The 27,894-nt window shown below is 33.7% G+C and overlaps 1 protein-coding gene across 1 annotated transcript in view; it reads right to left on the reverse strand.

Moving 5' to 3' along the window:
• Nucleotides 1–27,154, reverse strand: part of ASPH (aspartate beta-hydroxylase) — a 94,758-nt gene extending 67,604 nt beyond the window's left edge. Inside the window, exons 1-4 of the mRNA XM_062489259.1 lie at nucleotides 27,139–27,154; nucleotides 23,970–24,119; nucleotides 21,884–21,952; nucleotides 1,164–1,253 (exon numbers count right to left, since the gene is read on the reverse strand). Coding sequence (XP_062345243.1) covers nucleotides 1,164–1,253; nucleotides 21,884–21,952; nucleotides 23,970–24,119; nucleotides 27,139–27,154 — 325 coding nt within the window. The remainder of the gene's footprint in view (nucleotides 1–1,163; nucleotides 1,254–21,883; nucleotides 21,953–23,969; nucleotides 24,120–27,138) is intronic.
• Nucleotides 27,155–27,894: the final 740 nt, after the last annotated feature.

Genomic DNA, 27,894 nt, shown 5'->3' on the forward strand with positions numbered 1-27,894 from the left:
ATTAATTTACTAACACTTTCATCCATTATCTTCCTACAATTTAGGCAGCGGCACTAGCAAGTCATATTTGACAATAAAATGTGAGTTGCAGCAGTAGGATCCTGCCAACTTCATAAGCAGGGAAAATAGATACAAACATTACAATATCAAGGTTTTGTTCTGCTATGAATTCCAGGAGAAATCAAAAACTGGTTTCATGGAGAAGTGATTGCTATTTAACATACCAACCCAGGACAGAATAGGAATTTGTCGTAAGTGTTGTCTTCATATAAATGTCCTGAAATTAACATTGAGAAACCCTACAATGACACATCTGAGAAAAAAGCTCTAAACCAGGTAACAGCTGCATTTTCAAATACAGATCCAAAATGCTAAATCAGTTATGAAAAACAGTCCCACAAAACCAAAAACCACACACACACACACACACACACACACAAACCCACCCAACCAGGAAAACAAATCTTGATAATAAGTGACATCCAAAGAAAAGTCTTTCAAAACAAAATCTGTATTTCATAGATTCCACTGGCCATATGCTCTGTATTCAAATGTTTATGTATTAGGTTCACATAAATATCACATAGGATAAACCTCTTCAATAGACAGGAAAAAAAAAGTATTCACTGAATAGTACTAATGCAAATCATATACACAAAATGTGATATGCAAAACATTTTTTTTCTTGAACCCCTCTTAATTCTAATACATTCTACTAACAGTGTAGGGCTTTAAAAATGTTTAAATTATTTTTTTAATGGGAGGAGCTCCTTTACTGTATTTATTATATACTAGTAGCTTTAGTGGAAAAGTACTTTATTATATTATTAAGTTGGTTGTTGAGAGGGTTTTCTTTGCTTTTTAAGGTGAAGAATCTGCTGTTATTCTGGTTGGATATACAGTTGGAAATCAATCCAAACCACAACCGTACACCATCAGAAAGATATTCTGATGTGATATGGCTACAATGGCAACCATGAAATTTTACATTTGTCACAGTCACTGATTTATACGAAGTTACAAACCGTGATTCCTGCTAAATAAATTTCAGTAGATAAGCAACAGAAAATCTATAAAAGAGTTTGCATGTTAATGACACAGAATTAAAATTCAAATGAAGTGCCATGACTTTTGTTTCGCCTATGATTCATAAAAGGTCTTACCTGATTCGACATAAGACTTTTCAGCAGGCTGGACATTCTCCTCAGATTCTGGTGATGCTGGCTGTGCTGGGACAGATCTTTCTTTAAGGCCTGCATTTTTCAGTTATAAAGTTAACTTTACGCCCTTTTTGAACTGATTCAGTTATAAAATAAGAAAGTTCTTTCAATTACATTAACTGATGTTACACTCCCCAAGAATGCATTCAAACAATCACAGTTATAGGGCTGTCATAATATACAGTGATATATATAAAGACTAAAGTGTATTCAGATAGTAAACAAAGATCTTTGGAAGACAAACATACAATGAGGAGGTAAAAAGGGACAGAAATTTAAGCACTTGCCTTTACTTCACAGTAACTGAACAAATGACTATGGTATTCTCAACATCTATGCAGTATCCAGTAAAAAAAACACGCAGCAAATTTTTCCTTTTTATGTTTTTTTAATTTGAGCAAAAAGTGCTCCACATGATCCAATTTATAGGTTCAAGGAAGAACTAATCTGAACTTTATGAAAAGCTGCACAAAATGAGAAGAGTTACTTTAAATTCACATTACATCTTAGAAGACCTGATTAAGATTAGTTTGTTTTGACAACTAAATGACTATAGAAAAAGTATGACTGATGGAATTTTACCACTAAGATCCTGACTATCTATACCAGAGTCTCTTTCTAGATCAAAACACAATGAAAAGAAAGCAATCAATAAATGTAATAATCAACAGCATCACCATGGCAGGAGATAAAGACACATGTGATGGATCATGTCATATCTTAGGACACCAAAAGCTCAAGAATGTGACTAATTCTCCTCTCAACTCTCCTTTAGGAGAGTTCAAGCAAGACTTGCAGAAGAGGTTCAGACTGGGTGTAAGAAAAAACTTACACACCCACAACCCCCTCCGCTATGATGGCAGTGAAACTGGTGGAAAAGACTGCACAGAGAGGTTGTGCATGCCCATCCTTGGAGGTTTGAAAGACCACACTGGAAAATAGCCAGAGCAACCTGGTCATTCCTCTGAAATGACCCTGTTTTGATCAGGATGTTGGAATAAGGATGTCCCAAAGTACCTTCCAAATGGCATTTGCCTATAATTCTGCACTTATGTCGATTAAGACAGGGCTTCCTTCTCAACACATACCACTGCCCAAAGCAAACTAGTTTTTCAACAGCTGTATACATGGAAATGAATATAAAATATAGTATGTAAGAAAGCAGAGACTAAACTATAATCATTACTCCTGTAGTATTAACAATCTTGTAAAAGTGACACCTAAATGGATAAATATTATATTTCAAATAAGTACAATTAAAAAAAAAATTACCACATTTATATCGGAGTCAAACATACCTCAATGCAAATTAGACTAGTATGTCTCAAACCAAATTTTTGTAGACTAGAGAGATATTATTTTATGCATTGTGAGAAAAACATGTATTTATTTCAAGTAATGGCTATAGGACAATAGAATTAAGTCTATCTTTATTTAAAAAATTTGAAGATAGGTAGTTAGGCTGTATCCAAAAGTAGAGTAACTAAGAGTCCACCACCTTGAAGTCAAAATAAGGAGCTAGAAGAAAAATGCCAAATCTACACTTAGTTTTTGGCCAATTTTCTTATGTCAGTTAAAAAACACCCAGCCAGAATATTAGAAAATATCATTAAGACATTCATCTTTTCCTGCAGGAATATTAACGGCTACAAGAGTAAGAAGTTACTTCCTTCTACAATAATCTTATGATGGAGACAAAACCAATAAGTAATGTTAACTACTCTCTCTCACTTCAGAATCCATAAACATGGAAACAGCCACACAGAACCAGTTTGCTTTCACAAACACAATTCAGCTACTTTACACATACACTGCTTTAAATGAGTCTTTGTATCCTCAATAACCCACATGCTCACTTCCAGACAGCCACATATTCTGCTTCATGAACAAAAATGAATTCAAAGCATTTCAAAAGACAGACAATATTCCACACCCAACAAGCACTACGGGTGCTGAACAGGAAAGAAAGAACCAACAATTGTCTTTGCTGCACTTGCACATTTCTTGACTTGTCTTTCAAGCTTTTTATATACATCTCTCCTGCTTAACACTGATTTCTATTCAATCCTGTCAAATATGTAACATACTAATTAATTTACTTTTTGTAAGGTATTGTTTTCTTTCTTCTGTTTATTAGAATTGCATTTAGCTTTTACTTGTCTGGTGCATTTTTGAGCTTAATTGGTAACTTGTTGCATTAAGTTTAATGACAATAATATTTCACAGAGATATACAACAACACAACAGATCTCTGGGGGAAAATACTTTATTTTGTGGCTGTTTGTACAGCCTCTAGTGCTAAATAAAATTTTCTTTGGAAAGGAAAAAAATAAAACAACCCAACCTTTCCAGAACCCCATAAACTTTGGGCCACAGATACAATCTGTTAATCAGAACAGCAATTCATTTCGAATTTCACTCCCACATAGTTACAAATTCTGTCACATTATGGGAGAAAATAAAAAATGATGTGCACTACACCATTGTGTCACCATCCTTGAGTAGTGTAATTTGAATGCTCCTCTGGCCAAATATGCATTTTAACACTTACCAGAGCAAAGTTGAATAAATACATCTATTATCATCAAAACCTAACAGAGAATGCTCATTATGGAAGTGCATTTATCAGAACTTCATTCTCTCATATTTCTTGCTAGGCATTGTACCGTTCACAATGCACATCTCTTCCCTCCCTCTTTATACATTTGTAAATATTTAGAAAATACCTCAGAGTAGATCACCTCTGTGAATAGCACAGCCAGAATCTGAAGATTCTGTACTGGTTTCTACAGCTTTAATTTGAACTATTTTTCATAATCATTTGAATATTTCACTTTCTCTAAAAAAATAATAATCAAATCCTCTTTAACCTTATTATCACATCTTGCAACTCTAGGGATCAAAGCATGATGCAGACATCTGTATGGAACGGCTGAGGTAAGTGTATTGCCAACTGTTATACACAAAGTTTTATAGCAAAACCACAAACAGAATTAACCTTCAATCTTAAATTACCATCCACATGCATAGATATACTCATTTGCAATTTCACTCCTTAGTTTTGTTTTATTGAAACGAATGCTGTGGTATATCAAGAATCAATCTTAAACTCCCATTACAAGTCTTGTTCTAAATCCTGTGTAATTATATTGTGCGATTCCGTGCAATATTCTTGCTTTCAAATTTATTTGGAAAATATTAATTTCTAAATAAACTTGAAAGCAACTATGGATTCAATAATATTTTGAGATCTATTATCTCTGCAGAAATGTTTTGCAATTTTATTCTAATGAGACTGCTGGATAAATCCTTCTTGATGCTAAAAATACAGAAGCCGTAAGAACAAACTAACACAAAATTTTGCTTATAGAACCACCATGCACTTGGAAGTGTTGAAGAAGATAATAGCTACAAAAATATAAAAGCTGCTCTCTAAGCAAGTTCAACCAGAATAGAGTAGTAGTAGCATAGCACTTCTTAAATGTAACTGGAATACAACAATACTTATCAATGATAAAATAGGTGGCCTAATTTTCAGCAGTATTTGTTACCAAAAGGTGGGCAAACTTGGAAAAAAATCAGGACACAGTTAAATAAAAAGTGATAATGAATTTAGCTTTCCAACACAAATATAGAGAAATAAAATAAATAAATAGGGAATAGAAGAAAATCAGAATCATATTGTCATGGGATCAAAAATGTAGGAACATTTTGATTGAGTATACCTTGGCATCTCATGATAAAGTGCAACATTCAAGTTGGTTTGACTATTTGTGTACAAAATAGCTTTCTCAGGAAAGAAATAGTTTCCTTAGGGAAAAAGTTTGGCATAGAATAAGTTACATTTATTTGTTTAGTTCCTATGACACTACAGACCATTAATGTTCCTCTTGGTTGTTTCTGTGAAATAGAAATATTTTGTGTTTCCACTACTCATGTCCAGGTAAGTCTGTTAATATTTCTTTTAAACTTGCATTTCATTTAGAACATTAGACTTTCATCTCCACATCAAGCAAATACAAGTAAACAAGGAAGGAAAAGAAATTACAATCACAAAAACCCAAACCTATATTTAGAGTAGACTTGAAGTAACTGGCATGAATTTGACATTTGAATGTTTTCAACACACATCAGTAGCCAGGCACATTAACATTTGTACATACGTGAGTTCCACAGGAGATGTTTCTGCTTTGTGTTTACAATACCAGTACACACTGAACAGTTTTTAAAAAATAGTATATATAGCCTTTGTTCACACTTATTTCCAGAAAACATTATTTTCTTATTGCCATATTTACTACATTCATATAAATATGCTGAATTTTACATTCTTGAGGTCTGTTCCTCATTAGCAGAACCGGAACTCTTTGTTTATTTCTTTTCTTTCTTATCTTCCTTGGATTGGCTTTTAACTGTCTTTTTTGTTTCTTTGTCTTTTCCCACCTGAACAGTGCCATCCTTTTCACTGGCTGACTTTTTTGTAGTCTCCTTGGATTTTATACTTTTGTCTAGGCCTTTTTCCTTTCCTCTGTCTCTTTTAGCCTTGTCAGAATCTTTCTTTAATTTATTCATATTAACAGCTTTCTTGTCCTTTCGATCAGTCGCATCTTTTCCTTTCCTGGTTTGCTTTCTTTCTTCTTCATTTTCCTCCTTCTTGGATTCCTGCTTCTCCCTTAATTTCTTGAGTGATTCTTTAACAGCTTCTTTTACTTTTTAGTTTTTCATTTAAAAAAGAGGAAATGTTCAATAAGAGAACAATTCTTAGGCCAAAAAACATCTTATGAACAACCATGTAAAAGCTTTGATCAAATTATTATTTAATGTTTGTTAGATTTAAACTTGTATAATTAACTCTTAAGCTTTAAGCAATTTAAACAAATTAGTTTTGACTTTTAGGAACATCTCACACCATGCAGCCAGCGAATAACCTTGGCTTATACTGCAGCTGCATCCAAATGAAGCGTTAATCTAGAGGGAACCATGCCTCTATTATTTTAATGTTGACTTCTGCAGAACGCTAAAACCACTTTTGCCTGTGAGTGTGAAAATCACAATAAATTTTGAGCATTTGACAACAGCGTAACAATTGTAAATGTTACTGCACAAATTTATAATACAATGTTTTACTGATATTGCTACCTCATATTAAGCAAAGACTTGAAAAAGATAACTGAAGTATGTACTGAGAAGTACAAGAACAAAAAGCAATGTCCTCATGAATTAAATCAAGTCCAAAAAAGTTAACTGGGTTAGACTAAACTCAGTGACATCAAAGCAATAATTGTAAAGTGGTTTTTACAACCTTGCTTTTCAGTTATCAGTAACATTCTTTTGTATTTGTGTCTCTTGTGCTTCTTTTCTCTACTTAATTCACATTTGGCAGTGTCAGGGTATATAGATAATGTGTCACACCAGAACAGAATTCCCGAAATTTACGTTCAATAGGTTTAATGCTCAATATTTACTTTCATTTTACCATAGTTTTGAAAATATTTGTCACTTCCAGCAGAATTTGCCAGAATAAGGAATTTTTTAAGTCAATAAAATTCAAATTTTTCCATTAAAACCATATCAATATTTCCATTTCATTTTAAAATCAATACTCCCGCATTAAGAAAGTGAGAATGACTTTTACATATAAACAGCTCTATTTTAATTCAGACTTTTGAGAGAAACTCCAGTTGCAAAAAAGCAGGTCTGCCTCTAGCCACTGTGTAACATTTCTGTGAAGTGAACAGTTCAATTACATAGCTCAGCCTAAAAGGAATGACACCATATTTCCTTCCAAATGGTTTTTGACATGAAACATTTTAAATATGCCATTTCTTTATTCTCATATCAAACACTGAAAAATAATCCAAAACTCAAGAAAGAATTGCTAAGTGACACTTATTACATTCTTGGAAACATGCAGTTTTGCAACCAAGTTATACCAAGCACAATGTGGAATAAATGTTAAAAATTTCAACTTGATGCAAGATGCTGAGAAAAGTCACACTGAAATGAACTTTCCTTAGCAAATACACTTTTTTCCTCATGAAGGTTTGTATGGTGAACAGCATGCATTCTTGATATACTGCTAGGAAATAACACCTTACAGTCTGTATATTGTTAATGTAACATAGAGACTGTTTCCATAGCCTCATGCTGCCCGGAGATAACTGAGCAGATATAAAAAGCTAAGCACCTGAAGTACATCTGGTACCTTGGTGTTTGATGAGCCTCATTAGCTTTTTTTAGTCTTGAACACTATGACCTGTTCATACAGCAATGTAATTATAAATAAATACATGGCACAAATTGGTTGCAAGCTATCCCACACTAAGCTTTTAGAAAATATTGCAATCAATCCTGCAAATAATATTAAAGGGGGAGTTATTGACCTTTGCCTAAATTTCAACTCACACAGGAAAAAAAAATAGGTGAAATTATTAAAGTACAGCCTTAGAAGAATTAAGGCACTTGAGTCCAATTACAATACAGTAATAGTATCATGAATTCATGGAAGATAACAAAGAGGATTTCACACGGAGCAAAATCTTACTTCAAAACATGCAGAATATCAGGTTCTCATAAACTACTTTCAATCCAAATAAGACATCTGTTGTAAAAAAAATCCACACAAACAAAATATAATCTCTAGTTAGGAAAGCACTCGCATTGCCACTAAATCTCGATCAGTATTTTAAAAAATACTGAAAAATTGCAAGAATAATAATTTGCTGCACCATTAGAAAATATTTAGCCAACACAGCTAATATTAGTAAACATTATAACCAGTTGGTATTCATAATGAACATGCATTTCATACATCATTATCTGCTAAAGTTCCACAGGAAAAAGAACATTAAAAATACCTTTGAGTTTAGTTTTTTTCTTGGCTACCCCTCCTGGCTCCTCACCTAATTAGTTGCAAAATGGAAATAGGTTATGAACATGTTTGTGATATTTAACAAACCTGACGTGAAATGTCCCAACCTGCCATGTTATGTAAAAAAGTTCACTTTACGTAGTACGTGACAATGCTATAAAAATACAGAATATTAACTCATTAATCATAAACCAATTTCAATTGCAGGACCATCACAAGTACTGATACAAAAGACTAACTTCTCAGAGAAAAGCACCACATTACCAGACGCATGCTGCTTGTGTTTCTTAACTTGGAGATTGCTCACTTCTCTCCAGACAAGTGCTGCCACAACTGATTTGTCTGCAAAGTATTTGTCTGTTCCCTCTCAAATGCTCTAATTTATGTTTCTATAAAATTTTATAAATATTTTATAAACATGTTAACTCAAAAGACCTTCAAGTACACAGGTACGGAAGCGTATACAAACTGACTGTTTTCTTACAATAAATTAGAAGATGTTTCTTTATCCAAAGGAAAAGAAATGTTTTGCAAAGGTATTGCCCAGATCCAAAAAGCAGTTATCATTCATTAGAGTTAAAATTCTTACTGCATTACTTCAGACTACTTAAGACTGTTAGGATTTTTATTTTAAAAAATAAACCTTATTCTCCAAGATCAGGTGCTGTCTTTTTTTCCCATTGTAGCTAACAAACTGAGAGCAGTCAGCCTCCTGATGGCACTTCACAGCTAGCACCACAAGAGGCATAAAGGAAAAAGCCTTTCAAAAAAAAAAAAAAAACCCAAATAATATTTTATTTCATCTTTTTAATACTATTTAAAGAGACTGAATTATCACTATTATGATGCTGTGAATTAAAACTTAATCCCATAAACACAGCAATTTTAATCACAAAAAGCATGTAGGTTGTTACCTAAAAGCCAACTAGAAAATAAAGAAAAGCTGAAAAGATACAGTAACTATGTGTTTTTAAACTCATACATAATCTTATTAAATGAGAAGAGATATTCCCATGTCTAAACACTAGGCTTCAGGCTTCTCATTCAGACATACAAAACACACTGAACATCTGCACCATGAGTTTAGGATTCCAGAAAACAATATCTATCTAAACTGTGACATATATCAACATTTATTCTGAAAAAAACAAACACTGATAGCCTATACTAAAAGAATGAAATCATAAATGTAAAGAACGTAGCCATTAAAGTAATTGTAGTGACTTTGCATCTAACTTCTATACATGTTTTCAAAATATCAAGCATTGATATTATGGCCAAAATTGTTTTAAAAAGGGTTAGTCAAGTAAAAAAAAACAGGCTTTGGATTAATTTCCTTACAAATTCATACCTGAGATATGAGTTTCTCAAGCTCTTCCCTCATAGATTACTGCTGAAGTCCAGAGCTCTAACTTGACTAAAATCATTATTCAGTCCTACTATTTCTAAGCAGTGCATGGAAGAATAAGTTAACATTGTTTTCATACAAAAGGAAAAACAGACTCCAACTTGGATTTACATCAATGAAAATATAAACAATAAAACTACTCAGATAAGTTGCACAAAGCCATCTAAATTTCCAGCTTCACCCCTCTTTTCATATTAAAATTAAACATTACTGGATATTTTACGATACTCTTAAAAGCATGTGTTGACAAGGAAAACTGTAAATTGTTACAAGTATCAGTAGACACAAAAGCTGTCATACAGATATTTCAAATTATTTTTAAATAAACATATATGCACTATGTTGAAAGACTACAAAATACCTTGTTCACTGAATACTGTTATTTTACTTGTTAAATATTCAGACAAGCAGTAATTTTGTTTCAATCTGCTTTTATGCAATGAATAGCACTACAGTTCTCAGCAAATTATCAATTCATTACATAATTACAAACATCAACTATTATTAATAGACCTGATCACAAGAGGAGTATGTAAAATAATATATTTTAAAACATAGGTCCTATGCAATAATCACAAGACCAAAATCCTTCTGCATCTTGATTTCTACCAGGACATGATCCCTACAAGGGGAAACCCCTGCAGCACAGGGAAGCCTTCCCTGTCAGCCCCAATTAGGCTGAAGCAAGATGGGCGAAGCAAACCAATTTGTCTTCCAAGACAGCTATGTCCAGGGCATGTGACAAAATCTGGCACCTAAGGGAAGGATTTAGGCTACTACAGCATGGGGGTACACAAATAAATGCCCAGAATTCTATAAATTGAACTTGTGGACTCTTATTCTAAACTTGAATTGAGCTCGTTGAACTTGTGGACTCTTACTCTAAAGTCCAATCCAAGTGGCTTCACACTTTTGAGCTAAAGTTCCTTTTTTTTTTTTTCCCCCATTCAATCCCACATTATAAATATCCAATGCTGGCAATACAAGAAGAAAATATACAATTTATAACATCAAATGTCAGAAATGGCTACTACTGGAGTTAGTTAATTAAAAAGTTGAGTTCAAAGTTAACTTAGGTAGATAGATTTACAATATTTTTTAAATAACCTCTTTAAATAGTCATTCTATAAATTAAATACCCCTCTCAAAGTCATAATTTTCATATAGAGCTTAAAGGTGGACAACTTGCTATCTTAACTGATCCTTTGAAGTTCAGGAATATTACAAAGCATTCTTTTTCTGCAACTAAGTCCAGTCACTTCCTCTATTTTTCCCTAAAAAACCTTCAAGAACATTCTCCACAAACTCTCCCCAAGTGAGAGCACAGATTTAAAATTTAAACAACAGAAGAAAAATATATAAGTACTATTTTTATTTAGAAAGATAAGCATTGCAAAAGAAAAATAATATGAAAAAAGCTCTCAATTTTTGAGCAGTTTCCCAGATGTTGACAAATAACTTTCTCATCTTTATTAATATATGGAACAAACCTGGCATGTGCAAATACTATTTTATTCACTTAATAGCCCGGAAAACTTTAATAGCTTTGCTAGATGAAAGGCTTTGCCATGTGAAAAAATTCCTGTAAATTAATTTCTCCACAATCTCTATCTGCATAAATACTTTTGACCTGCAGCACCACAAAACAAATGTGAGCTAATTAAGGTGGTTTATCCACTTAGATGTGAAAAAGGGAGAGGCTACTTTGCATTTACCATGGAAAGCACATGGGCCAGGTTAGCATTAAGCAGCTGACAGACAGCACTTGCTACCCTTGTGCAATTTATGCAAAGCCTGGATAACAGAATATAAAGTGTCAAGTTTTGAAACACTAGGGCTGGTGTTCAGACTCTTGCCTTAATTTATGATGTTCCATCAAGAACTTCCTTAACCACACAAAAAATTAGCAAAATATGTTAAAACCGCAGTACTGAAAGAAGAAATATAAATCTGTAAGCCAAAATCATTAACATTTTTCTCACTTTATTTTCCTTATCCAGAAGAGCTGTAAGTCAGAAAAAATTATGACTTGTTGTATATCCCCCTGCACATAATTATTACTATGATTGTGCATTTGTAATACGCTATATTAGATACACAAGGTCATCTGCTAAACAAAATTAGTTTACTGACAGGAAGCTAACACCCACTTACCTTAAACTGAGCTCAGAGCACTTGTCTTACCAAAGCCCATAGTCTCCAAGTTTTAAATCACACAACTTGCATAAAAACCCCCCAAATAATGAAAGACCAAACTTCAGTATATTCTCCGTATGTCACTTTAACACCTCTTCCTTATTTAACTGCCTACTGTCAGAAGAAAAACCCAGATCAGATACACTTGGTAGAAAGCGTTTTTGTTTCCTGAAGTCACAGATGTTTATGCTGCAACCTGTACGAGTAGGTATAAGAAACCAACAAGCAAATCTTGCCTTTATTAGCCTCATCTTGAGACATACATCCTAACTGACCATAAGAAAGACAATACTTAATTGTATTTCATACTACTGTGACATCATTACAAAAGCTGCTTATCTGATGGAAACCAAACAAGAAATACAGTAACACATCTCTCCAAAATGACTGATCTGTACAGAACAGCTTTCCCCACCTACCAAATTACATTTACAAATACAGCTGGGTTTTACGTCTGCCATCTGACCATGAAATGAAATTAAAATCTTTCTAATGCTTCAATATATTCTTCTTCTATGCTGCTATCTAAATGCAACCTATACTAATAACTGTTATGAAAATTTGATTTCTTTAATAGACAGCCAATCGAGACTAACAATGAATTTTTTTTAAAGGGGGCAGAGAGAAAATACTGGTAAAAAAATTTTTGCAATATGAATTTTAACAGATGTACTCTTTATTCTCTTCAATTCAAAGTTATTCTATACACTATGAACATTGTGATGTCTCTCTGCCATATACCACTCTTTTACTTTCAAATTAAATACTGCTGAAGGTGGTCACAGAAATCTGGGGTACAAAGGTTCCAAAAGTTTTCAGCTATTTCAGATGTATGGGTATTAAGGGTTTTTACCCCTATAAATTTCTTTTTATTAGTATCACTAAAAAGCAAGCAAAAGTTTTGCTACAAAGGTTAATGCAGTGTTTTGTTTGAAGACTGGCAATTACAATATCAAAAGTTTACCAACAAATGACAAAGTAAAACATCCCACAGATTTCTAAAAATGCTGGACAAATTGGAAGAATACAGTTTTAGTCACAGACATTTACTTCTGGAGATCCAAAAACTCAATATAAATTAAGTGAAAGGAATACAAGTGTAGCTACTGAAAACTGCATGTCCAATTTAATATAAAATCAGTAAAGTTTCATTTTTTGCGAGGTATAAAACCCAGCAAGTTCCTATCACTTAAAGAATATATTTTCCACAAAAAACCCCCACTGTCTGCCACTAATTTTTTCCTATTTTAAATTCTCAGACCAGAAACTGCAGGAGAAAGCAACAGCCTTGCTTTCTAAAATAATTATTCTAAAATAATAGAAGGCAAAATGCCACGGCTTTCAACCCACACACTAAAAATACTTTAAAGAAAATGAATGACTATATTTTTATAGTCACAAACAATCAAACTAAAAATTTTGTTTTCAAGTTCCTCAACTAATTTCAAACAATTTGCACAGACCCACAAGCAAATTGGGATACTGTTCAGTTTTCTTTGCCTATTTGCACATCATACAAAGCTTAATGATTTTGGCTCTTAAATGCCTTTTTAAAAACAAATGAACAAACAAACAAAAAAGCCTGCCATGCTTTATGCCAAGCCTGCCATGCCATGCCAAGCCTACTATAACCGAAGATTCAACTAAATCTTATTACTATCCTTACTAGCCAAGTTCTGCTTGTAATCACAACCATTAATAGAACACATAAAAAACAAACTCCTCTATCTCAAAATTTTGGAGAGGTTTGAGAGCTTTGCTCACCACGGGTAAGTATTCAATTGTTAACAGGAATAACGCCAGGCAAGAGTGAACACTTCTAAGAAGACGACTAATTTCCAGAAATGAAGTAACCTACAAAGTTTACTTACACTATGTCTTTGCACCCACCCCTCACCCCTTCTCCCCTGAAAAATTATTCATTCCCACTATAATTGTTCTTGAACAGATGTCTACACACATATAAAACCAACAAGGAAGTTGCAGGATATCAAATCAGAACTCTGTTGGCCTGCATTTCGTATCTGCAGCCCACATTAAACTAATTCACTGTTTACTGATCACCTATCTCAGTGCCTGTAGTTCTCTCGTGGTTCAAGAATCCACCTCAATTTCACTTGAAAAATTCCCAGTTTATCAATTTATTTTTTAACTACTTTGTATAAAATTCATTACATGGAATTCTTTTAGCAGATGTTTCCCTTCTCTTTTTGGCTATAGTTCCATTACTGAAGCATTTACAATAGCATTCAATGTGCCATGACAATTTTTTATAACACACTGAGAGGTATTATTACCCCAAAACAGTGATGAAACTCTTATTTCTACGTCAAATCTGCTTCTAAAATTAAGATTTTAAAAATTCTCAAACAAAACAACCCAAGACTACCTACTTCCTACATCTCAGACACTGCAAGTTTCATACACTTGCTAACAAACTACTCAGTAATATTCCAGATCTACTAGCATTTATTTCTATAATGTTTAGGGGCTTATTTATTTTCTCTGCCTTAAACTTCCTAGATCTTGCTTTAAAAAACATTAAATTTGTAAGTTATTAGCTTTCTTATATCTTAATCTTCAAATATTTGGAAGACGTTTTGACCAATGCTCTCATGGCTCTATTTAATTCATAGCAGTATTAGCCCATCACAGTATTTCACTTTCTTAACGCTAGCACATTTTTATTACTTTTATAACATTATATAATCCACTGAATTGGACGATCTAGAGGAAGTTTATTCAAACAGGTATGTTAAACTGCCTTAATATGGCATGCCAAAATAAGTGAAATTTTATTTATTTTAGAAAGAAGTTAAAATTTCAGCCTGCAACTACTAATGTTTAAAATTGGGTATCAACTTCATATATATTGGAAAACAATACAAACTTAGGCAAAGCAGGCATTACAGAAAACAATTTGTTACAATTTTAATAGTAATTTGTTTGAGTACATTATTCATATTTTAAAAGGACAGCTCAGGTTCAGCTTTTGATACCTGATACAAACTGCAGGACACAATTATAAACTGCCCTTTCTATACCAATAACTTCATGATAGCAGACAGACTTCATATACATGGAAAGTATTTTTGGAACAACTGTCATAATACAGTTTCACAAGAAAAAGATTCAAATTTGCAAAACTACATTAAATACTTCCGTTTCTCAAGGAGTAGAAGACATTAAATTCTAATTTCCAATTAGTCTTTAATATACTCAGTATTACATTAGAAATACATAATCACAGAAGGCCCACCTTAAAAACAAAAAGAAATTTGGAACAGCCGTTGTGATGTGATTGTCATATTAAAAAGTTACTGAAGATTTAGTTTGAAAACAGACAAAGCAGTGGGAATAAACCATATGACAGAGTAACTTCTGAACACAAGATGTTAGCTAACTTAGAAATAAATGTTTCTGTAGAATGTTCAAGCACTCACAAACGAAGTGCTTTTCCTTGAACAAGTAAAAAGAACCTATCTGAGAAATCAGTGAATCACAAAATAAGTTATTTATTAAAATTATATTTCACAAGAGAATTATCACTGTCATGTCTATATTAAGGATTAACATAAAAACTAGTATTTACAAAATACAGTCATGCTAGAATACTTTATAATCAAGGCTGTTACAAAATTCTTCAGTTAATATTTGCCAGAAAGACAAATGTTATAGTGTTAACAGTAGAGATTATTACACTTAAGCTTTGTAAGTTTTGTGCACAAAATGCACAAACTGAAGCACATACAGAAATCAACTACACAACCACAGATACATGATTTATTCTACATATTTACACACCTGTGTAGTACTTGTCATCCTGCCACAAAAATGGAAAAAATATTGAAAGGCTTTCAACTACTGAAACAGCATTGCTTGGCTAACTTTAGTTCAATCTTTAGTGTGTCCATTTGGGAGGTTCCCTTCAATGCCATAAATTCTTGCTATATTAAGATGGATGATTTCATGGACATTTCTGAAAGCCAATCAAATTAGTCTTTCAGTCACTGGTTCTGTAAATCCAAAATAACACAAGTCTTTTTTCCCTGAACCCCTTCGTTCTGTGACGTACCATCAACATCATCTGCAGCTTCGCTCTCTTCTTCTTCTAGTATTTCAAAAGGAGTCAATACATCATAGAGAAATGAGAGAAAGCCATAAAACCAATCAGAGCTTTCCTCTGCTAAAATATTAAGGACTTCCTCAAGGGAATCAATATTTTCATTACTGCCATCTTTGGTCAGGCCTATACAAGAATAGAGGAAAGAGAGAGAGAGAGGGAAGGGGGAAAAAAGAGACAGCAGTTAGGTGGAAAGAGGAAACTGCAAAAGGAGGATCTGTGAAAGACATCTCTTGTCACAGACAGAAGTCTTTATAGGAATGCTAACTAGGAAATAGAAGGATGTTAAGAAAGTTGAATATTTCCAATATAGACTATAATTTGGGCAATAAACATGCAAAGTATTATGCCAGAATCTTGCTAAAAAAAAAAAAAAGAGAGAGAAAAAATGGCAGTAGCTTTCTTTTCACTTCTTCCTAGTCCTAAAACTAAACCCATTCATATTCAAGTTTTCTGCCACAGCATTCACCTTTAGACAATTTTTTATCAGTAATCTTCTACTACTTTAAAATCATGCATTTTGTTTTCCTTATTTTTTAAACTATCATGTTCAAATTTGAAAGCTTGCAACTGATGGCCAAGAATAACATTTTAAAGCAAAGAGTATATAAATAAACTCATCACAGACACGCTGTCAGGGATACCACTCTTATCCATGCAGAATTTTGATTTTGCTTAGAAGTGAGGATTCTAATTGCTGGAGCATGTAGTTTTGTAGTTTGCTTGCTTGTTTGGGTTTTATAACATGTTTCTCAACCATTTTTTTCTAGTCTAGATTTTCTATATGATGTACTTGATCCTCGGGAATTATTTAAACCCCTGAGGATATACAGAACCCCAGATAAAAATTAATAGGTAGCCAATACAGGGTATAAGTTTTGTTACATACAAAGTCTAAAGCAGCGTAAAGAGCTAAACTAGAGAAGGCCAGAACAGCAAAGAGTGAGCTCATCACTGCTGAAGTCCCTAATATCAGAAGTTACTATTTTATGTGACAAGACCTACTGATCTAAACAGCATTTGTAAAGTGCAAATAAGCCATAGCTTATTTCCCATCCTGGTTTTGGGGAGGTCTTGCTTAAGTTTGTTTGGGTTTTTTAAAATTAAAATCACTGTTTTACAGTTGTTACTAAGTAACATTTCCAGTTTTCCATTCTAGGAAAAGCATCAGGCAACAACAATTACTGGTAGGCTTCAAAGCTGCAGAGGGAGGAATCTCCCCCACTTCTAACCAGAACAAATCTTCATTTGTGTTGAAAAGACAAGCAGAAAAGTGAGCTAAAGGTGAAGACAGATTGTTGAAACATAAAATTAAGTGAACACATTGCACATGCAGATTACAAAGCAATATTAGATGCAGGTTAATGAAACATTCAAGATACGGAAGTTCATGGCAGAGACATTTAACACATTTCAACATGTTTTTCTTACAGCACATAGTGAAATTATCAATGACAATTCTGCAGAAACTTCCAAGTCCATGATATTCCACATCCTTGTACCTGGATGTCCAGAACCTCTACTTGATTGACCAGCCATTCTCTTTAACTTTTCACTGGATAGCCCAAAGGTTTAAAAATGACAGATTGAATCCAGGAGGCAATCAAGGTATTATAAATATCCCTCTCCAACTTCTTCCATGGCTTAGTTCTATAAAAATTAAATTTTATAAACAACTTTATGCACAGTACTCAGTTATTCTAATTTGTTTTCAAAGTTTGGCTCATACAAGATGTAAAAACATGAACTAAAGTAAGGATACTTATTGAAGAATAAAATCTCAATATAAGAATGGAAATGTGAACCTAAAACTCCTAAAAGTACAACCTAAGCTATAAATACAGAATTAATATTTGTGACATTCTAGTCTGTCAGGATCTCATAAAAAAATTGGGAAAAAAAAAGGAAAAAACCCAATAAAAGAAAAAAATCATCACACTACTCCCAAATTAGCATGCTACTCAGGTTTTAGAAGTCATTTTCATACACACGTACAGAATCATACAGATGCACCTATTCTTCCACTATGTCAAGAATAAGACTTTTGGGCAGTTATGTTTATGAAACAAAGTACAGCAGCATATTTTCTTTGCAAATACTAGGATTCCAAAGGGAACCACAGAAACTGGAAGAATGTGTCTTACTTACAGTCTTCATCAAAAAAACATTAGACAAAACATCTTAAACCCTTTCCTTACAAGTCTTTGAAAAAAATATCCAAGATGAAGATAATGGCCTTTGAATTTAACAAAATAAACTCAAGAACAAAACAAACAAACAAAAAACCTCAGACAACACTTCAGCCTGAGGTAAAGAAAAAAAACACAGCATTTCATATGTTTATCATGTTTTCTAAGAAAGAGTATCAAAAACCCACTAACTGATTTATACTTTTTTTTTCATCTTAATTCACCGCCATAATCAAGAACTGCTTTTCAAAGTGAAAACTGGTAAGCTCACAAAAGCATCGTAACAAGTATCTGGAAATGGTGACAAAAGCACAGCAGCCATACCCTTCTAAAGCAGAGACTCACAAGATACAGCCACTTTATTTCAAGAGAAGTCTTAACATGACAATTTAAATCCAAGTGAATGAAAGTCAAAATATTTGTCTGTTCAATAGTTATCACAAGCAGTAGGGCACAGGAGTTCCCCACATGCATTTAAAAAGACAAAGTCTTTTTTCCCCTTTAAACACCTCTATTTAAGAAAATGAGCACAAGCCAAACTTTAATACTAGAAAGTGCTACAGTAGGACATAAGAAAAATAGAGAAGAGCATAAAACTTCTCCTAAACAGCTAAACCATGCAAAAGCATTCTTTTAATACCTATTACCTCACTCCAGGTTTTTTTGAACATGCAATCTCAGTGTGACTGCCTGCAAACATATTTTTCTGCTGCAGGTGAACCAGAGGAAAAGAAGATTTTTTACTTGGATTCTACTGCTTATTATCATTTGACTGCTGATACACGAGGATGGGGTTTTGGCATTTTCTGCATAGCTGGACTACTCTGAACTGAATGCACAAGAACAATAAAGGGATTGTTTTCTGTAGCTGCAATTCCAAAACTGTACTAACTACTGCAACCCTTTAAGGAGAAATTCTCAGGATACTGTTGCTTGTTAAAAGGGACAGAAGTACAAAAGTAACAGCTGGCTCCAAAGTGACTATTACAACAGACATTGGTACCCCTAAACACGGCACTGTTTTGCTAATACCACTAAAGCCACTGCTTCTCTGTACTGAATTAAAGCAAGGTCAGATGAGTAGCACTCCCCTGAAGAATAACACCCTACTGAGGACAATCAGAGTGAAGTGGGCAAAAACTGGGAAGCAAAGTACTGCAAACAGCAGACCCCAAAGGACCAGAGTACAAGCCTCTCTTCCCATTACTACAAAAATTCTGTAAACAGAACCTCAGAAATATCTATTAAAAAGACAAAATCTGCAAGATAATGTCAGATTAGCTTCAGCAAGTTCACATTTCCACCACAGATAATTTTTTAATAAATGCTAAAATACTCCATGATTACTTGGGGTTGGTTGACTAGAGGGGGTGTAGGTGGATTGGGTATTTTTTTGTTTTTTACTTCTCTTACATGGGGAGTGGGAGAAGAGGGGAAGAACAAAGTTCTCACCACATCCTTTTGAAAATAACACAAATCCCTCAAAAGAACCTAATCATGAAACCTGATTCCAACAAATAAAAAATAACAGAACCTATCATACATTATACAAACAAGAAATAAAATAATAAATTTTAATTCTTCTGTTTAGGTATGGCCAAGTAGTACAGAAAATTAATACATTATCAGCTACTAAACCATTATTTGAAATACAAAATAAACTCATGCTGGTAGAAGCATTTCTCAAAATCTTAATAAATTAATTTAAACTTAAAATATGTTTACCATAAATATGAAATTGAATCTTGAAATTTGTAGTGAAAACTACAGGTTATCAAAGTGGACAACATTAAACCACTGTACATATGACAACTTCAGTACACAATACTAGTGCTGAAATAGCTAAAGAACAGAAGAGAAAAAAACATATGAATGCCTATCATTAAACACCAAACTGCAGTAACTCCTTTGGTATGGAAGAAACCACTTGTTATGGCAGTCCAACCCAGAAAAAAATCCCAGAAAGTCATAAGCCTTCAAATACAGCATATGTACTAACAAAATCCTCTGTTCTACTATTTCTGCTAACAAATAAAAGGACCTTTGCACTCAATATTCAGAAAATAGGCCTACTATCCAGTTTCCTTTTCTACAATGACTTAATTATGGAAGACTAATTCCTCAAGAGGGAATCCAGTCTCCTTGTTTCTGCATCAATGAAATAATTTCAGCGTACATTGTAGTGCTCATTGTTTCTTTTGCATTAAATTTTAAATGCAAACAAGCACAGTAACTTACAGAAAAGTTCAGTTAATAACATGCTAGTCCTTAGAAAAAACAATTTTTTATATTCGTAATTTTCTCAATGCCATAAAACTTAAAAATTTATCATTTCTTTCATACTGCAAAAATTATTCTCAAATTTAAATGAGACTAAATCCTATTTCTGAGCAACTTTTCAAAAATAATACAAATAAATTCTGATCTGTGACCTTTTAAGGTCACATTTGAAATACAAAGTTTAAATGCATGATAAGATGAGCTTATAATAGAAACACTTTCATGTACTGGCAGATCTCCCGGCTATATCAGGCTGCATAAAACAGAGATGTAACAAAGCAGCAGAATGTTTCTGCCTGTATATGACCATCAAGAAAAGGAAATCCACTTTCTATACACTACATAATAGAGAAAGATTAAGTTTATAACTGTACCAAGTATTATCTTAGTCACCAATTATAATTAAGATCCAATCTGTAGCTCTGTAGCCATTCAGAGTGCTGGAGGTTCTTTGGAGTGACTCCCATTCACATCACTGCAAATTGATTCAATTGATTACATGGGTTTCCTATAAATCATGAAGGGATTAAACAAATGAACATACAACCTCCCAAAGACTTGTTTATTTCTCGAGATAAAAGTAGGAAAAATAAAAATATGATAAGCTGATCTTTACAGAGTATGAACTTGAAATAGCAAACCATAACATCCTAAGGTACTACAGATAACTTTGATTAGTTTGATACATTCCATTTTGTCCTCTGCTCAAGCTGTTAGTTACTGTGCTGGGGGGTTTGTTGCTTCGTTCATTTGTTTAATTTTACAGGTTTGAGCACTCAACAGAGGTTTAAACTTGAACAAAACAACTGAAGAGAATCTAAAGAAAAGTAAACTTAAGTAAAATTTCTACCATCAAGTGTGCAAGAAGCAGCTATCCAATGCTTGACTGTAGCTGAAGAAGGCAGTGCTTTAAAAGATGTAAGTAAACAATATCATAAAGCATGTCTAGAGACTGAAATTTCCCTTTAAAGATACACAGTGAGCAGAAAGACATTCTCACAAATTACAAGGAACAGAAGCCTAAACCCAGTGTTTCAATGTCAGAGAAGAAAAACTGATGTCATGTACTGTTTCTGAAGAGCAAAGAAAATGAACAGACTTGTAGAGAATTGAGAATAGAGGAAAGACAATACAAAAATACACTACACAAATAGTCATTTAAGAAGTACAAAGGCATGTTTAAAGTAATTTTAAAATGGACCCATCTTAACATGTTAACATAAACAATATTTTCACTCTTAAAGCATCTTAGGTCCTGCATCTGATAAATTTATTGATAATCACAAGCATCTTTCAACATTCAATACAGTAGCATTGACCACCTAATTTCAAAATCATCCTGTAAGTAATTAAATGCTTTCTACTAACACTGCTATATTGGAATAAAAAGAACAAAATTTGTTGTGATGTACACCTCCAATCCTACAACTTGCATTAAAGAAAAAACCCATCACAATGAAATCAATTTAAGTGATTGAACTAGGAAAAAAAAAAAACAAACAAGCCAGAAATATTGTTTTGTCTTAAAAATAAAAAAGCCAAACATAAACATGCCAACTAAATGATATAGATTGCTCCACCTGTATTTGTACTTGCCTAGCAATACTTTAGCATCTTCCACATCAAAATCTCCATCTCCATCAGCATCATATATCCCAAGTTTGCCTAGAAGTGCAAAGAGAGGAAGAAAAGACAATTAGGGATTTGGCCATTTGTGTCCAGCACAGTTTTCAGTGTGTGATGGTTGACTGTCAATGCTAGGTTGTTACCACGTTTTTTAACAATTCAGCTGTAATACTAAGCACATTTTAAATTTCCTGGGAAATACTACAAATATTTCAAGTTTCTTTCTGTATTTCCTGCACTTGGGACCAAACACAACTTAGTCTTTTTCCTACACATTGGTTTTGCAGCCTGTAAATTTAAAGCAAGTCTGTAACTTGACGTGGACATGCTTTGCTCAGAATAAAATTTAAGTTCACGAGAAACATTCAAAATGTCTGAGGGAAAGTAATAAAACAAAAATTCATAAAATAATCACCATTCATTTTCTGACTACACGCCTCCTGAAATTCTAACTTCTCAGAAAAGAGATAGGTATATAGTTTTTTAGTGCCAAGTTAATAGAAAGTAATTAGCCTACTTCTCAGACAAAGGAAAACCATTCCCAAAATCTACCAACAATTGTGTAACCTTCCATTCAGACAAAAAGAAGTTGTCCATCCTTTCATATATAACTAACAAATCAGTTTACTCACTTTTTGTTTTTGAAACTGCAGCTCTATCAGCCCTAAGTATATGCAAAAAGAGAGTTCCATTTATATTAAAAGAGAATTTTCAGCATAGAACCATGGTATCCAGGATTTGAACTGTCCTGGGACCAACAAACAATTATAGGCTTGATAAAATTCAGACACAAATTTCAACAGGATCAAACTCTGCAGAGCTTGCAAAACTTTGTGTCCTTATAGTCTGACAGTTTACTACACTTGTCATTCTGTAAATGGAGGTAGAACTTTCTTGCCATCAAAATAAAAGAAATATAGTTTGTAATATGGTACTTAGAAAATTATAAAATGGTTTTGTGGAAGAAAAACTTCAGACTTGGGTCTAGAATAGAAAAATATGTTCATCACCATTGTATGGAAGCAACTCATTAGAAAGGATCCATATCTGTTGATGGATAAACACAGCAGACTGGTGCAAAAATATAACTCTCTAGAAATAAGAATTATATCATCTTCAAAACCATGAAGAATGAGACAGATGAGAAATGGCTGAGCTTCATGTCATTGCAAAAGAAGAGTAATTCTTAAAAAAGAATTCAAACCATAATAAAGTAAACCAAAACTTTCAGCCAAGGGACTGTAAAACAAGCTTATTTCTCTAATATCCTACCTTGTAGGACCTCTGACAAGTTATAACGGAAATCCTTTGCTTTGGCTGCATGCATGGTAAAAATACAAAAAACATTATTTGCATCACTAGACCCAGTTAAGTTTCAAATCAGATTTTTTTCTGAAAAAAAATCAGTCCAGATCAAAGGAAAAAAAAAAAAAAAAAAAGCTTGTACCAACAGATTTGTAAATTCTGTAAAGCCACCAGGTGCAAAAGTACATGTTGAATCCTGAAACATCAGGGAAAAGAGCTGTACCTATGAGCATACATCTTGAAATCTGAGGTATTCATTTGTAACCTTAAATATGATATTAACAGTTCTGCCTTTAAATCGTCATATTGAGATACAATTATCACTGTTATAAGCTTAAAACTGAGGTCATTCAACATCTCACTTGTGAGAGGATGACTGGTCAGTGTCCTGACCCTACAGTCCATCAGAGCAGAGCTAACATTGGCTGCCTACTTTCAACCACTGCTGTGAGTTTCTGAGAGCTTAAATTCAAACTGCATGTTTAGCTGACCTCTCAAATGAACTACAGTATACATGTTACAAAGGTGTCCTACAGGATGTTAATATCCTTTTATGAGAACCCTATTTTGACATCATAATAGTGTTCAGCATTAAAACATACATTTTAAACTACACTGCCTACTCTTACCATGTAGATAATTTACAAACATTACAGCAGACAAATCTAAATTTATCTAAAAACATAAAATGGCATTAATTTAATGCATATCATAACATTATTAGAAAAATCTTAAGATTTAGAATTCTTACCTAGAACTTCTTCATAATCTACAAGTTCAAACCAGACAACTGCTACTGATGTCCAAACTCCCAGCAAAGCAATTACCATAAACCAGGTGAAAAATGAGCTTCCAGAGAGGCCTTCTTTCCTTCCATTCTTGCTTCCTCCATGCTTGGTCTCTGTTAAAATAAAACAAGAAGAAAAAATGGATGTAAGAGTTAGAAAATTATTATTGAGGATACAATTATAAAACTTAGTACTTCCAATTACATAGAATACAAAATATTTGAGCAACAATTTTTGGTGGGTTTTCTTATTGTTGTGGAGTTTTTTTGGTTGGTTAGATTTTATTTAAACTTCTCCACCTTTACTTGCTTTCCATTTCATTATGAATTACTGTGAGAAGCTTGATGGTTATCAAAACCAACCAAACCCCAAAAGCCCCCATCTAATTCGTCTTACAAATTAGCTGAAAATTCTGCCTTGCTCCCCTTTGATGTGTATTTACAGACCTTCACATTTTTGAGATGATTTGCATTTGTTCCCCAAAGTCCCCAGACTGCCACCAGAGGCCAGTATGGTCAGCAGAAAAGCTTTGCAAGAGAAGCGTTTCTCCTAAATCGAGCTTCAAAACTAGTTGAAACAGCTCATAGAACCAACGTGGCAATTGAAATAGCCTAAGAAAACTCTAATACCTGAACTATGTTAAGAGTAAGACTTCAAATTCAGAACACTTTATGAAGTAAAACCATCTTCCCTGACACTTAGAATTAAACAGAGATTCACTCCATGCTAAAAAAACTCCAGAATTTCTCTCCAGTCCTATGAGACATACAAGTAAAAGAATGGCACAAAGACACAACACAAATCATGGTTTCAGTAATAACTGCACATATGGAAATTTTATATATACATATATATATATACACACATATACATATATATATATATATAAATAAATTACATATAGTTGTAAACAAATGATTGCAAAAGACCTTGACCCAGCATATGTGTAGCAAGTTTCAAATGGGCATAGTCATTAGATTGCTTGGTCTGTAATTTTAGGATTGTTTTTGTGAAAGAGGGATATGTGTATACAAGTATTGAAATATGTACCCAAAAAGATGCCTGCCTGTAGCCTTCATCCAAAGCTTAAGGTCTGCTCTTCTGCCCTCTGACATTACTGCTGCAAGGGTGGCACTTGGCTGCAGTTTCAAGTCCATTAGTCTATTCCACTTCATTCCATCCCAAAAACCAACTTTTGCCTGCTCAGCCACATGCAGGCCCAGTTATTCAAGCAAAACTACTTCTTAAATGCTGTTGCAAGAAACTTTGTCATGAATATTGTGATAATATAAGGTAAGGAGTTATCTTTATACTAATTGAAAGTAATGTTTGGTATAGTTATCAACACTAGAATAATAGAAAAAGATAAAAAAATACTCCCAGAAGCTCAATATCAATAAAATTGTTTTTTATAATAAAATGGTATATCTGAAAGACAAGTAATGAGATGGGCAGCTGACTTATTTGTGTAACAGGAACTATATATAAGTACCCTCTGACCCTGCTTGCCAGCAGGTTTACAGCTGTAATAAAATACCTTTTAATTACATTCATTGTGCTTTATACCAAGTTCAGACCAATATAAAAACCACTGACCCACATCAACTCTTATTCAGCTCAGCATTTTACTGAAAATAAAAATTATTTTATTAACACTACTCCCTTCAAAGATCAAACACCTACTATTCCATTTCTTTTCTGTATTAAACAAAAAAGCCCAATAATACTCAGAGAAAAACTGAAGCAACTTAGCCTCACAACAGGTATGTATTATTTGCTACAGCAGTCTTCTAATTACACATGTTCAGGGTCCACATACACAGCTCACTGTAACATCTCTCTGTGGGAAATGTATGGGTAGCCTGCAAATTGAGGGACAGACAAGTAGTGTCTGCATTCAGAAAATGGATGAAAATTACTTACAGTACTCTTGAACAGCTAATGTTAATACTGAGAAACAATTGTGGTATGCAACAGCAGTGCTTCGCTACACCTGTGTAGCAAGGCAGTCAATGAAAGCTTTGTACATATTTGAAATTAAACCCTTAGGTTAGAAACAGTTTAAATTATTCCAGATTGCAGCTTGTTTCTAGAGCAAAGAGGAAAGAGGATCTTACTGCATTTCACACTCATTTGCCTTACTGTTTTATACCATTTACTGCTGTTTGCCTCTGAAGAAAGATGCTTTACTTATCAGAAGAACAGGAAAATGAAAGGAAATGAAACTTAAGTAATCAAGCAGAACTATTCCTATTTTTTTCCAGTATAAGACTTTTCCATGCAAATGCCTCCAAAATAGATTCTGCTATACAGAATGTAGCTCACAATTTACAAAGACATATTTTTAGGCTGTAGTTTTCTACCTTATAGCAAAATTATTTTCAAAACTCTTGAATAACAACTCAACCATGGCAGCTTGATCATGCAACACTTATATAAATGGAGGTTATGTAACAAAATAAATTTACCTATGATCTGCACAAATAATGCTACATGCAGGATCAGAACAAAACACTGCAAGGACTGAAGCTGGCTCAGAGCTCATTCCAAACAGTTAATTCTCGACTCAAGCCCCTTCCCTGCACATGCTGCCAGCCATTCCAGAAGTAGGTCACTTGCCATATCTGGTAAGCCTGTGCTTACACCACCAGATGTCTTTGTGCAGACATCAGAAAGTCTTAGAGCATGGTCTACCGCTCAACAGCAAATCTATAAAATCCTATACCTCACCCACCCCCCATTAAGTCACATCTAGCTAAAAATGTATCAAAACCTTTTTACATTAACTTACCTTTAAGACACTCAGCAATTTTACATACTCTAAAAATAACTTTGAAGTCAGGTATTTGAAGAGAAAACAATATTACTCATGTTAATGCATGTTCCATTAGACAAAAAAATATTTACAATTAACCACCAGCCATAAACACACAGAATACCTCTAGTTCAGAGCACATAATCAAAGAGAACAGAGGCAGCCTGTAACACAGACTAGACAGCAAACTGGAAAGAAAACATGCAACACTAAGCCAGTTATTTTGCTGATTATAAAATCAGACATAACTGGTATTTGTAAGTACACATTTCCCAATTGTTCACAAACAAAAAAAAAAAAAAAGGTTAGGATTATACCTGTGTCGTCAGCCATAACATCAGTGCTTGATTTCCACCAACAGAGCAAGTGTGTCAGTATTTCCAAAGGTTAATGCTGAAGGCAGAATAAGAAATATCCTCACTGTTAACCTCCTGTTTGCAACAGGAGCAAACAGGTTTCCTAAAGTCAGCTCAGCTGGAACCTGAAACTGGACCCAAGAGAAACCTCTCCTCCAAATCTATTTTTAGAGCAGTTAACCTCAGGAGCCAAACGCTTTTCAGAACTCATATGGCAATCTAGTTCTGACGACAATGAAATTCACTTACTCCTCCAAACAGAGCATCCTGGGTAGTTGATTCTTTCCCCTCCCCTTAATCCTCCAGCATCAAAAACAACAGCAAATGAAACCAAGCACATTGTACTGTAGTACTTTTGCCGCAATTTATGCCACAGTGCCTGATCTCTAAGGACATTAAATCCATTTGCATAAGCTGAAACACAAGTCTGGACACAAAGCTTGCCTCCTTGCATTTGTTATGTTGGCCCTCATTCAAGAAACTTTCTCCATGTTGGCACTCCCCTACCAGGCTCTGAGTATCCTGCAGAGACTGCTCATTTGAAACTTGCTAACTACTTTAAGAAAAAAAGAGACAAATACATTCCCTAATGTAGTTCTGAGTCTTCTAAAAGAATTACTTGAAACCAACCTCATGCATTCTTGCCAAAGAATTTTCATATCAGAACTGCAGACATTGTATTTACTTCTGGCAGACCCTTTCCAGAAAGAGTTAACA

This window comes from Cinclus cinclus, chromosome 1 (assembly GCF_963662255.1).
Source record: "Cinclus cinclus chromosome 1, bCinCin1.1, whole genome shotgun sequence".
NCBI classification, from domain to species: domain Eukaryota; kingdom Metazoa; phylum Chordata; class Aves; order Passeriformes; family Cinclidae; genus Cinclus; species Cinclus cinclus.